At 39.9% G+C, this 13,433-nt stretch overlaps 2 protein-coding genes across 2 annotated transcripts in view; both read left to right on the forward strand.

The window, feature by feature from the left end:
• The window catches only part of LOC101654788 (complement receptor type 1-like), a 161,576-nt gene that overhangs the window by 99,646 nt on the left and 48,497 nt on the right, over nucleotides 1-13,433 (forward strand). The window contains exons 26-28 of the mRNA XM_045298193.1: nucleotides 2,433-2,633; nucleotides 4,204-4,303; nucleotides 9,011-9,096. Coding sequence (XP_045154128.1) covers nucleotides 2,433-2,633; nucleotides 4,204-4,303; nucleotides 9,011-9,096 — 387 coding nt within the window. The remainder of the gene's footprint in view (nucleotides 1-2,432; nucleotides 2,634-4,203; nucleotides 4,304-9,010; nucleotides 9,097-13,433) is intronic.
• On the forward strand, nucleotides 6,248-6,739 carry LOC105978336 (40S ribosomal protein S10-like). The gene has a single exon (XM_045298050.1). It carries the CDS (start codon nucleotides 6,248-6,250, stop codon nucleotides 6,737-6,739), a length of 492 nt encoding a protein of 163 aa, XP_045153985.1.

Here is a 13,433-nt window from a genome sequence, read left to right on the forward strand (position 1 = left end):
TGGGAGGTGCCACCAGTAGGGGAATTCCTTATCAAGTGCAAGCGATCCCTGAGAGAGAAGAGAAATCCAGGCAGTAAAGGCTACACACAATGAAGGCATTTAAGTTTCCCGTGATCTCTGTCATCCTCTTAATGGCTGATACAAGTCAGAATCCGAGTGGTTTTCTAAATGCAGATATGTTGGCTCCAGCTTAGGCTTAGTGAATGGATAGGCAGAAGCTGCTCCTTCAGAGATGAGGTAGTTGAATCAGAATATATTTTAAAATATTATCACCCATTCTACCCACTCATGAAGAGAACATAACTTCTTAGAGGAGCGACATGACTTAGTCTGTTGTGCCCTGGCTCCTAAATGGCTGGCTTAGCTTCAGCAAGAGAAGAGTGAGGTTTTTATTTGCTACAGGACTTCCAACCAGTTCATTCCCATTTCAGTCCCCACTGAGAATTTGCATTTTCACCCCAGATAAGGGTGGATGTTGTTAAAATATAAATAGAGTCTGATTCAGTATATCTGAGATAGAAATGCAATGCAAATTCTCAGCAGGGGGTCAATGGCATTTTAAAGCTGGGACTCAACGCCCTAATTTCCTAGGGCAGCTATAACAAATTTCTCTGTACTTGATGACTTAAAAAGTTGAAATTTATTCTCTTACAATTCTGGTAGGTGCAAATCTGAAAGCAAGGTGTCAGCAGAACTATATTTCCTTCTCGGGCTCTGGGAGAGTCATTCCTTGTCTCTTCCACATTCCAGTGACTTCCAATATTCCTTGGTGTTCTTGACTTGTAGATACTACACCTTAATTTCTCTCTGTGTTAGGCCAGGCTGACTAGAGAAACAAATTCAGTGACACTCATATAAAGCTCAAGAAAGAGTTTTATCTCAAAGCTTTATATATCAGGAAAACATCCCAGCCCAGTCCAACTCAAGTCCTTACGCCCGATAGTTCATACATCCCTCTTCTGACTCACACAATCACAAGCAATGATGCAGAATGCAGCAAGTGCACAGGCCGGTGGGTGCAAAGTCGGTGGATCCAATGGTAGTGGACACACCTCCAGGGTTCTGGCAGGTCTCAGAGTGGCTCGCCACCAGGAAGGTGGGGACAGAAAGAGAGAGAGAGAGAGCAGTCTCCAGAGAGCCATTTATCTCGTTTCACACCTCCAAAGGAAGTCATCAAGCTGCGACCTGATTGACAGGCTCAACTCCACCCATATCGTCTCACAGGTGCCATGCTGGCACAATAGACCGCACTATCACACTGTATCTAAAATATCCCTCGCTTTTCTTGCATATGGACACCAGTCATTGGATTTATGGTTTGTTGTAGTTGGGGAAGAGTCCCAAAGCTCAAATAAATTTGATAGAGACTCCTTACTTAAATCTTAAATGAGACAAAAATAAACCCAAAAAATGAATCATGTAGGTCAAGGTTACCATGTGCTTGGGGGCATAATATGGTCCAAATTATTCACATCCATATGACTACTTAGTTGAGCAAATAAATATAGGATATTGTTGTAAAAAATGACGATTAATGGTAAATCAATTCATCACAGTCTCAGGCGGGACTACAGAAGCAGGGAAATATTATGACTGGGATATATACACTATTGCAGATTTGAAAAGTTTATGGGATTGCCTCTGAGACCCTCAATCACCTTGTCAAACCTCGTGACTCATAATCACGCAGCCCTAGCATCCAAGTTTCCACCAAATTTCAAGCCAGGCAAGAGCTGAAGTCAAGACTGAAGCAAAGCTTTTCACACAGCCAGTCAATTGTTAAAAGAACTCAGTGGAGGCTGAATCTATGTGTAGACTCAAAATGGGATTTAGGGCTCCCACCGTGAATTACATAGACCTTGTGCTCAGAATGTAAGCTTTAATACAGGCTCACCATAAATCTAGGATGGTCTCATCTCAAAGTATCTTTTACTATATCTACAAAAACCTTTATTCCAAATGAGTTCACGTTCTGAGACTCGTAGACGTCTTTTGGGAGAATGCCATTCAATCCATGACAACCGATAACTGCGATAGAGTGCTCGAGAGGCAGCTTATGTGGGCACCTCTGACAACAGAGCAGGAAAGAGTCTATGGAGAGGAATGGGGGAATCAAGGCCCATGAGTGAGGGCATGATAAATGTTGGGTAAAGGCATTCTGATGGTTGGTGTGGCACATGAAACGCTGAGCAGAAGCTCTCATTAGTTTTTTGTGTTTCTGTTCTCATAAGAGCAGAAATAACAGAACGCTCAGCAGTATTTCAAGTAGTGAACATTTTCTGATGAGTAGATGTTATTGAAAAGCCCCATCCTACCATCAATTTCTAGGTAAGAAAATCTTTTGCCAAGATCATAAATCTCTTAGTTTCTGTAGTCTTATCTATTCTTAATTGAAGAAAAAAGAAAGAAGTAGTAAAGAATAACATTGATATTCCTGTGGTCTTGGCCTCCAGGTCAGTGTAAAACCCCCAAACAATTTCCATTTGCCAAGCCTACAACTCCAAATGATGAGTCTGAGTTTCCAGTTGGGACAAACTTGTACTATGAATGCCTCCCTGGGTACTCTGGGAAAGTGTTCTCTATCACCTGCCTAGAAAATTTGGTCTGGTCAAGTGCTGAAGACACCTGTAAACGTGAGTAGCCCTGCCCTGGGAGTTCTTCTGAATTTGTCTAAGAATCTAGGGGATCTGATTTAATTTGTTCAAATTTTGGAAGCAAGATGCCTAAGCGTGCTCAAGGTGTTTCAATGGTGGGTTGTCTTCTAAGTGCTCACTTCTTAGCACTTGATTCTCTGCACCATGACTGGGTATTAGTTTCATGGGAAAGGCTTTTGCAAAAAGTGTTAGGGGAAAAATATCTTCATTCACCAGAAGTCACTTTTGATAGCAGAAATCATGAATTGCATGCATCAGGGACACAAGGTATTCATTATGAATTTGCCTATTATAGATATTTCATGTAAATGGTATCCAAAGTTTATTAATGGTTATTGGAGGGGCAGAGAAATAGGGAGTCACTGCTTGGGGAACATTGAGATTTCCATTAAAGCTGATGAAAAATTATTGGAAATGGATAGTAGTGATTGGACTACATGATGAATATAATTAATGCCATTTAACTGTGCGTGTAAAACATGTTAAAATAGCAAATATATATATAAGTTTATATATAATATATTTTAAATATACGTATATATTACTTTTTGAAAGAAAGAAAATTATGAAGGTGTCATAGTTATCAAGTGCTATTGTAAGAGATAAACCACAAGCGAATGGCTTTAACAAACAAAAACATATTTTCTCAGTTTAGGAGACCAGAAATCTGAATTCAGGAGGCTGCCCTACTGGGAAAACTTTTTCTCTCCGAGAGCTCTGGAGGAAGGGCCTTGTCTCTTGCTTCCTTAGTGATATTCCTGAAGTCTGGCATCTATCTTCTTCCTTCTCCTCTGCTTGCTTCTCTGCTGGGTTAAAAAAGAAATTGAGTCATGAGACACCCAACACTAATATCGTTTTATTAACATAACATAGAAAGCCCACTACCAAATGGGATGAGAACTACAAATCTCACTACCATCCACTCCATTCTAACTCATAGCAATAGGTATAGATAGGAGTTAAGATTTGCAACACATATTTTGGGACGGCCACAATTCATGGACCCCCATAAATGGGTCACTATAAATTATACTTGGCTAATGAAAGATAAAGGGAGCATATCAATTTTGAGGGCTTTTATGGAAGCTGGTGGGGGTCAAAGGAGTCCCTGGTGGTGGAGATGGTGGACGCGCTTGGCTGTTCACCCAAAAGCCGGAGGTTCTAGTGCCCCAAAGTTCCCGCGAGAGGAAAGCCTGGTGATCTCCTTTCAAAGAGACCACCCTGAAAACCCTGTGGAACACAGCTCTACTGTGACCCTCCGGACCCCACCATGAAGAAAGCTGACGCTGTGATAACTGGTGTGGGTGGGATCAGAGTACAACTCTTTAGCTATGAATGACCTTTACTGGGAGATGCACAGAGGTCTATTGAAAGGTGACACACCCCTAGCTGCTTGATTCTGAGGTTACACAGCGGATTTCGTCAAACTGGCCAGTTCTGAGCAGCAAGCAGAGCTGTGTCACACAGTAAGCTGCACTCCGGTGTGAACCTTATACAGAAGGTAAAGTGAGCCCTATGTCTTGTCCCAAAGTCTGCTTCTTTCCTCTAGGAAAATCTTGTGGACATCCTCCAAAACCCTCCAATGGAATGGTGGTTATCAACACAGATACCCAGTTTGGATCAACTATTCATTATGCTTGTAACAAAGGGTGAGTTGGGAACCTTACCGCCTCATAGTGGCTTCTCCTGCAGAATCCCTGTTTCCACAGAGCAAGAAGAGAGTTGACCTTGTGCAGTGCTGAGCGCCCAACCCTTGGAATTTCCAAATAGGCAAATGGGAAAGGACACAATAAGCAAGAAAAACTTTGACATAAAATATGAATGGCTTAAATTTTCCTTTTGAAAGACAAAAATCTTCAAAATATGATTAAAACAAAGAGAATACCCACATCTAGCTGTTCAGGGATGTCTATTCAACACACATGAATCAAAGCAGCCTTACTCCTCAAGTCTTCTTGTTGTTGTTGTTGTTGTTGTTGTTGTTGTTAGGTGACATTGAGTCAGTTTCAAGCCATAGCAACCCTATCCACAGGGAAACTCAGCACTGCACGGTCCTGAGCCATCCTCACAATTGCTACTCTGTCTGAGCCCATTGGTGCAGCTCCTGTGTCAATTCATGTCACTTCCCTTTACCAAACGTGATGCCCTTCTCCAAGGACTGGTCCCTCCTGACTACATATCCAAGTATATAAGATTCTCCATCCTTGCCTCTAAGGGGCACTGTGGCCATACTTCTTCCAAGACAGATACGTTTGTCCTTTTAGCAGTCCGTGGTCCTTTCACTAGTCTTCTCCAGCATCTCAATTCAAATGCATTGATTTCTCTTCAGCATCCTTATTCAATGTCCAACTTTCACATGCAAAAGAGGCAACTGAAAATACTGTAGCATAGGTTCAGTGCACCTTAGTCCTCAAAGTAAAGTCCTTGCTTTTAAATACTCTAAAGAAGTCTTGTGCAAAAGATTTACCTAATATAATCTGTCTTTTGATCTCTCGACTGCTGCTTCCATGAGCATTGATTGTGGATCAAAGTCAGACAAAATCCATGACTACTTCAGTGTTTTCTCCATTCATCATGATGCACCTACTGGTCACGTTGTAAGGACTTTGCTCTGCTTTACACTGAGTTATAATCCATACTGAAGGCTACATCCTTGATCTGCATCAGCAAGTGCTTCAAGTCCTCCTCACTTTCAGCAACCAAGATTGCATCATCTGCATATCGCAAATTGTTAATAAACCTTCCTCCAATCCTGATGGCCATTCTCTTCATATAAGCCAGCTTGTGTGATGATTTGCTCTGCATACAGTTTAAATAAGTATGGTGAGAAGATACAACCCTGTCACACACCTTTCCTGATTTTAAACCATGCAGGATTCTCTTGTTGTTTCCCCACAACTACCTCTTGATTCATCTACAAGTTCCTCATGATCACAATAAAGTGTTCTGGAATTCCCATTCTTCCCAGTTTTATCCATAGATTGTTATGATCCAAACAGTTGAATGCCTTGGCATAGTCAGTAAGATACAAGTAAACCTCTTTCTGGTATTCTCTGCTTTAGCCAAGATCCATGTGACATCAATATGATACCCCTTGTTCCACGTCCTCTTCTGAATCTGGCCTGTACTGCTGCCATCATTGTTCAGAAATGGTTCAAATTTGGAACTATATATAATATAATAGAACATAGATATTTTCTTAATTTCATATAAATATACTCTCTGTCATAGCAAGAACATGATTATTGTTATTTAAACTCTAAAATCATGCATAAAACTTTAATTAAAGTTAGAAGAAGGAAAAGAATGCTTTGAATATTTCTTACTATTAAAACTTATTGCATAAATAAAATAAAATTATACTCTCCTTCATCACCACCTTCCAAAATAAACATATTATATGAAATGTAAAATTTGTATAATGTATAAAATATTATATTTCATGCATTTTTATATATGAAATTTTTTTCTTTAGCATATTGTTACTGTGTTAGTCTGGGTACATTAGAGAAACAAATCCACAGAAACTCATATGTATAAAATAGAGTTTGCCCTTGCTTTCCCATCCTGGCTCTGCACGCAGCGGCTGCAAGATGCCCAAGAAGAACCGGATCGCTATCTATGAGCTCCTTTTCAAGGAGGGGGTAATGGTGGCCAAGAAGGATGTCCACATGCCCAAGCACCTCGAACTGGCGGACAAGAATGTGCCCAACCTTCACATCATGAAGGCCATGCAGTCTCTCAAGTCACGAGGCTACGTGAAGGAACAGTTTTCCTGGAGACCTTTCTACTGGTACCTTACCAACGAGGGGATTCAGTACCTCCGGGATGACCTTCACCTGCCCCCTGAGATTGTGCCTGCCACCCTGCGCCGCAGTCGCCCCGAGACTGCCAGGCCACGGCCCAAAGGCCTGGAGGGTGAGCGACCAGCCAGACTGACCAGAGGAGAGGCCGACGGAGACACTTACAGACGGAGCGCTGTGCCGCCTGGTGCCGACAAGAAAGCCGAGGCTAGGGCAGGGTCAGCCACGGAGTTCCAGTTTAAAGGCGGATTTGGTCGTGGAAGTAGTCAGCCAGCCCAGTAAAGTCGGAGGGGATGCTTTTGTGGTGAATAAACCTGTAACCAGAAAAAAAAGAAAGAGAGAGAGAGTTTTATATAAAGTGTGAGTGCACATCAAGAAAACATCCCAACCCAGTGCTACCCAAGCCCACAAGTCCAACATTAGCACATATGTCGGACACCAATCCACAAAGTCCTCCTCCATCTCACAAAACACACGCAATGATGCCAACTGTAGGAGGAAAGCAGAATCAGTGAACATGTAAGCATCTCAGCACTGGCAGGGGTCTCCACACGGCTGCTCCAGCACCCAGGGCTGCATCAGGGTAGGTCCATGTGGCTTCTCCTCAGGGACGTTTCCCAGGAAGTGAGCCTTCCCAGCTGAAACAGGGAACTGACTAAGGCAGCTGCACCCTAGTCTGACCATCAGAAAGCAAGAGACCTGAGAACTCAAAAGGCGAGGCTTACTGAGCCATTTATCTCTTCACCTTCAATTAACCCCACATGTGTTTGTCAGCCAGGTTGGCACAGTAAACTTTAACTATCTCAGTTACTAACCAGAAATACTAAAAGATTTAGCTGAAAAACTATCAGAACTAATTAGAAATATTAGTAAAATATTCTGTAAAAGGTATTATTAAATTAAGATCTTTCTTTATATAAGTAACCAAGTAGGAATGGAAAATAACATTCATAATAGCAACAAAATCAACTCAACATAATTTAACAAGAAATATGCAGAATTTTCAATAAAATCTAAAAAACTTTCATGGGACACAAAAGATGTGCTTAAGAAAATGGAAGATAAAAAGCTTTAAAATATTTAAAAATATTTAATATTCATATGTTATATTTGAATTAATATGTAATGTAGAGTTCCAAAATTATTCATTTTTAAGTTGGAAAATATATACCATGAAACCCACCAACAAAGTTTCCTGAAATAGTAACCAGAGGAAATTTTACTTCCATAGTGTACTATAAGTCAATGGATATTAAAAACATAAAAATTGTTTTTAAAACTGACATAAGGCAGGAGTAGAGACACAGAGCCAGAGAACAAATACAGAGCCCAAGAAATAGTTGTTTTTGTAAGAATTTAGCGATGATTAAGATGATATTTAAGGGCAAGGAAAATTGAATTATTTATTAGTAGATCAATTATCTAAAACTATAAGCTAGACGCCTGTATAGACCACACCAAACATTAAGTCAAAGTCCATCTAGACTTAAGACTAAATGTTAGACATAAAGCATCATATATAGAGGTAGATCTGTTTCTGACTTAAGACTTTAATAGACATATTTTAAAAGTAATTTTATTATAGACAAAATTGAACTTTTATGCATACAAAAACATTAAAATTTCCTATATACAAAAAATAAAGACCCTCAACAAATGAGAAAATGTACAGACTCATATAGATCAATTATAAAAAGTAAAAAAATATGAACAAATAATTTCTCAAAGAAAATCTGAGATGGTCACAGAAAAGTATGAAAAGTTCTCACAGTAACAGTATGGATACTTGAAACAAATTAGGATGGAATGTTGGCAATAGTGGTGTCCCATTCTAAGTGATTTTGACAGAGTGAACATGATCCTTGCCTTACACAGTTAAAGATGTTTAACTGTTTCAAGATATGCTGTCATTGCTCTGGCTTTTGCTTACTGAACTTTCTTGGTAAAGCCAATACTCTCTAACACGTAACAGATAATTATTGAACACCCAATGCTTCAGGTTCTCTAAGCCAGATGCTACAGGCTGTTAAGTATTTCCATAAGAGTTTCCTGCTCATCAAGGAGCCCATCATTTCCTTGATGGAAAGCGCAGACGGACAAAATAACTCCGTAAGATTCCCTAAAGAAAGTACAAAAGCACCCCATGTTGAATAGGGAGATGACCCATTTCATTTAAAAGGGCGAGAGAAGGTGACAAAGAGACAGAACAAAGAAGAATCTAAGCTTTTCCTTAGAAATAAAGGTTTAATTTGCAGATGGAGATGGGTTGAGCAATTCCTAGGGTGTACTCAGTCTGTAATTTATTATGCCTACCTGATCTAAATGGTTACTTACATGGGGAATATGTGTGTGGCTGATTTTGTTGTTAGGTGTCAAGTCAATTTTCGACTCACAGCAACCCTGTGTGCCCGAAGAGAACCCATGGGGTTTTAAGAGACCATAGGTTTGCTGGGCTGCTATCTTCCTGGGAGCAGGTCACCAGGTGTTTCTCCTGTGAAGCCCTGGGCTGGGTTTGTGTGTGCCGTCTAATAATTTCCCAATCCTTGCTTCTAGGTTCCAACTCATTGGCTCTTCATCCACTACTTGTCTCCTCTCAGGCAATAATGCCGTTTGGGATCAAGAGGCACCTATTTGTGAGAGTAAGTTAAAATATTTTCCCTCTAAATCCTTCCATTTTATACTGATTTGCTCCTGGAGTGACAAAGACTCTGTCCAGTAGAGATGGGTTCCTCCGAGAGTTGAAAATGGGAAACTTGTATTGCATGGTCCTCGCATTTTTCTTTCTATTAAAAATTAGTTTATCTGGAATGGAGGACCTGCACTGAGTTTAAAATCCTCCTTCTATCTTACTGTGATCATAGACTTTTCCCAGTATAAATGTTGCTTTCTTTACCGAGTATATTTTAAAGACACGAGAAAAGAAATTGGCGTGTCTCATTGCCAACTCTTCAAATCACAATTGCAATCTTAAGAAGGTAGACCATTCTCTTTCTCATCATTCTTACTGTAAATAGTAAAAGTAGGTCTCCATATAACTCCGAGCGATTTCTCCAATTTTATAACTCAGAACTTCCCCAATTCCGCAGCTTGTTTTCAGCTTTGCTCTTCCTTCTCAATTCTGTCAGGGTCATGGCCTTGGCTATATTTGTCCTTGATGAGTGTATTGTACATCTTTTGTACATGGGATTTTGAAGTGAGTCTCCCCCACCCCCCCGCCACCAATTTTTAAAATCATTTTATTGGGAGCTCATATAGCTCTTGTCATAATCCATACATATGTCCATTGTGTCAAGCACATTTGTGCATATGTTACCATCATCATTTTCAAAATTCTTTCTTTCTCCTTGAGCCCTTGGTATCAAGCTCATTTCCCCTCCTTCCCCACCCTCCCTCTCCCATGATCCCTTGATAATTTATTAGTTTTTTTTCATGTCTTACACTGACCACTGTCTCCCTTCACACACTTTTCTGTTGTCCGTTCCCCTGGGGGGAGGCATGTTATATGTCAATCATTGTGATCTGTTCCTCCTATCTCCCCTCAACCTTCCCCATCCCCTCCTGGTATCGCTACTCTCATTATTGAACCTGAGGGGTTTATCTGTCCTGGATTTCCTATGTTTCAAGCTCTTGCTGTACCAGTGTACATGCTCTGATCCAGCCAGATTTTTTAGGTAGAATTGGAGTCATGATAGTGGAGTGGGGATGGACGCATTAAAAAACTAAAGCAAAGGTGTGTGTTCTGTTGGTGCTGTACTGCACCCTAGCTCGTCTCTTCCTTGTGGCCCTTCTGTAAGGGGATGTCCAATTGTCAACAGAGGGATTTTGGGTCTCCACTCCACCTTCCCCTTCATTCCCATCGATATGGATTTTTGGTTGGGGTCTTTGATACCTGACCCCTTCGACACCTCATGGTCACACAGGTTGGGGTGCTTCTTCCCTGTGGGCTTTGTTGCTTCTCAACTAGATGGCCGCTTGTTTATCTTCAGGCCTTTAAGACCCCAGACACTGTATCTTTTGATAGCCAAGCACCATCAGCTTTCTTCACCACATTTGCTTATGCGCCCACTTTGTCTTCAGCAATCATGCAAGGGAAGGTGAGCATCCCAGAATGCCAGGTTAGTAGAACAAAGTGCTCTTGTGTTGAAGGAGTACTTGAGTGGAAGCCCAATGTCCATCTGCTGCCTTACTACTTAACAAATAAATATATGTACATAAATCTATTTCCCTATTGATATATAGAAAATATATGTATTTACATATGTAAATGTCTTTATTTAGACCTCTATAAATGTCCTTTGCCTCCTGTTTCTTTCCTCTATTTCCTTTTACTTACCTCTTGTCCCACTATCATGTTTGGCCTTCATTTGGGCTTCTCTAATTCCTCTCAGCTACATTGCCCTTGATCAAGCCCCACCAGCCCTCCCATGTCCTCCTCACCATCGATTTTAGATCACTTGTTGTTCCCTTGCCCCTGGTTTGTGGGCACCCTCCTTCCTTTCCCCTGCCTTCCCTTCTCCTGTGTCCCCCCAGAACCATTGGTCCCATTGTTTTCTCCTCCAGATTGTTTATCCTGCCTATCTTATCTAGAAAGACATGCAGTGACAATAATGAATACAAACACAAGACAAAGCAAAACATAACAACAAAAGAAACCAAAAACACAAATCAGCAACAATAACAACAGCAAAAAAAAGAGAAAAACCTATAAATATTTCCAGGTTTGTCTATTGACCTTTTTGAGTGTTTCCAGTAAAGTCTGATGGGTGCCAGGCCCTGACCTCAAAGTCTATTTTTGATATTCCTCAGGGACTTCGTTGCTTTGCTCCCCTTGCTGTTCTGTTGCACACCCTTAGTGTTTCACCCTGATGTGGTAGAATCAGATAAGGCACAATTCCCCCACTATGTCTCCAGTGTTGTTCCCCGTAGCACTATGGTTCAGTAAGAGACATCAAGTCTCATGGTGGGTTCCACCCTATGGTCCTCTCTGTGCACTGGCTGCTCTGAGCAGGGATATCATCCTTGGGGCTTAGTGACCTCCCCCCAAATTTTTTAGGAACCTGGAGAATGAGTGATAGAAAATTGGCAAAGATGTAAGACTGTGCGGCAGTTAGTACCACACACAGAATTGGTGGAAATGAGAGTGGGCCCAAACTTGGGAAGGCTAATAGGCAATCGATTTTTTAAAAAAATACTAATGGAAATGCCCTTATACTCAGCAATTCTACTTCCTAGGCTCTATGCCAAGAAAATAACTGTGGAATTTCCCATGGTTTCCAGAGCTTTATTCAAAATATACTCAATGCAATGTCATTTATGATCATGAAAAATATGAACAACCTAAAGTTCAATATGGTTTGAAAAGAGTTAATTAAAAAGATAAATCTCATTTAAGCATGGCTAACTTCTTTACCAATCAATGTTCATAGAGACAGCAGTTAAGAAATCAAGTAATATATGTATTGGACAAATCTGCTGGAAAAGCCTTCTTTAGAAGTTTCATAATCAAAGATGTTACTTGGATGAATAAGGTGCACCTGATCCAAGCCATGGTCTTTTCAGTCACCTCATATGCATGCAAAAAGGTGTGCAATGATAAAAAAATATTCACTTGAGCTGTGATAGTGATAAGGAATATTGAAAATACCATGGCCTGCTGGAAGGATGAACAAATTAGTCTTAGAAGAAATGCAACTAGAATACTCCTTAGAAACAAGGGTGGTAAGGCTCACTTGCTTTGATTTGCCATCAGGAAAGAACAATGACTAGAAAAAGCCATCGTGGTTGGTGGTGAGTCAGTGAAAACTAGGAAGCATTCAATGACACAGGCTAACATAATAGCCATGACAATGGACTCAAACAAACCGCCGATCAAAGATACAACGCAGGACCAGACAGCATTTTGTTCTGTTACATATACAGAAGGCAGATCCTCCTCATCAGCAACTGGAGATAATAGATCTGTAAGACAAGGACAACAGTGTATCCCAAGGAATTAAAGGAAGAGACAACTCATCCACCTAGAACTAGATCTTTTACAGAGATCCTTTACATCCATCTGGATGTATAGGATCCATCTGGATCCATCTGGAATAGTATTCAACCACTAAATATGGTACTACAGATTATATGTCCTTATACACGTGTGCATGCACACACATATTTGAAAGGATACACGTTAAATTGCTAAGAGCAGTTATCTCTGGACCTTTACCAACTTCTTAATTGGCTTTGTCCATATTTTATTCATTGTCTATAATCACCATGTATTATATTAATATAAAAATAGCAGGCATTCAGCGATTCAAAGAAATGAATGATAAGCTTTAAAAGGTACCTATTTTAACTTGGCAGGGAATTTTAATTCTCTAGAAAATTTATATTACCAAGGGATTATCAGTTTACTATAAAAATTTGTCTAGTCTGAACACCTACCAAAGGGTTATCTTTGATAAAAAATGGTTCTATTTCTACTATATTTATAAGTCAATAATCACTTGACCAACATTGACTATAAATGTGTATGAACTTATTCCAATATTTCAGTTATTATCTTAAAATAAACATAATATTCATTTATCATTTAATTTATTATTGATAAATCTGTAATCATTTAATTTCATATGTCTTATCTTGTAGATTTTTACTTTTTCTTAATGGATATAACCAAAAGTAGTATATGTTACCTTCAAAGATGTCATTTCAGTTTAAAAATTAGTCCAGTGTCAACACCAGGTAAATAAGATGTCCATTAAACAATAAAACATCAGATGTCCATTCAAAATCACATAGCCATATTGGAATGTGGGCATTTAACACTAAATAATTACTTTGGGCAGGCCTACATAGCACATATAGCAAGTATTATAATTATTTACAGCTCAGGGAGTCACTTCATTCTTTTTACTTGCATTCATATTAAAATAGTTCATCATTTAAAAAGTGAGCTCTTGATGGTGCCTGGCTATCAAAAGATAGC

This window comes from Echinops telfairi, unplaced genomic scaffold (assembly GCF_000313985.2).
Source record: "Echinops telfairi isolate 266 unplaced genomic scaffold, ASM31398v2 ScPeMD7_7424;HRSCAF=8462, whole genome shotgun sequence".
In the NCBI taxonomy this organism is placed as follows: domain Eukaryota; kingdom Metazoa; phylum Chordata; class Mammalia; order Afrosoricida; family Tenrecidae; genus Echinops; species Echinops telfairi.

Coding starts and splice junctions, on each gene's coding strand:
- LOC105978336 (XM_045298050.1), top strand. CDS start 6,248: ATGCCCAAGAAGAACCGGATCGCTATCTATGAGCTCCTTTTCAAGGAG.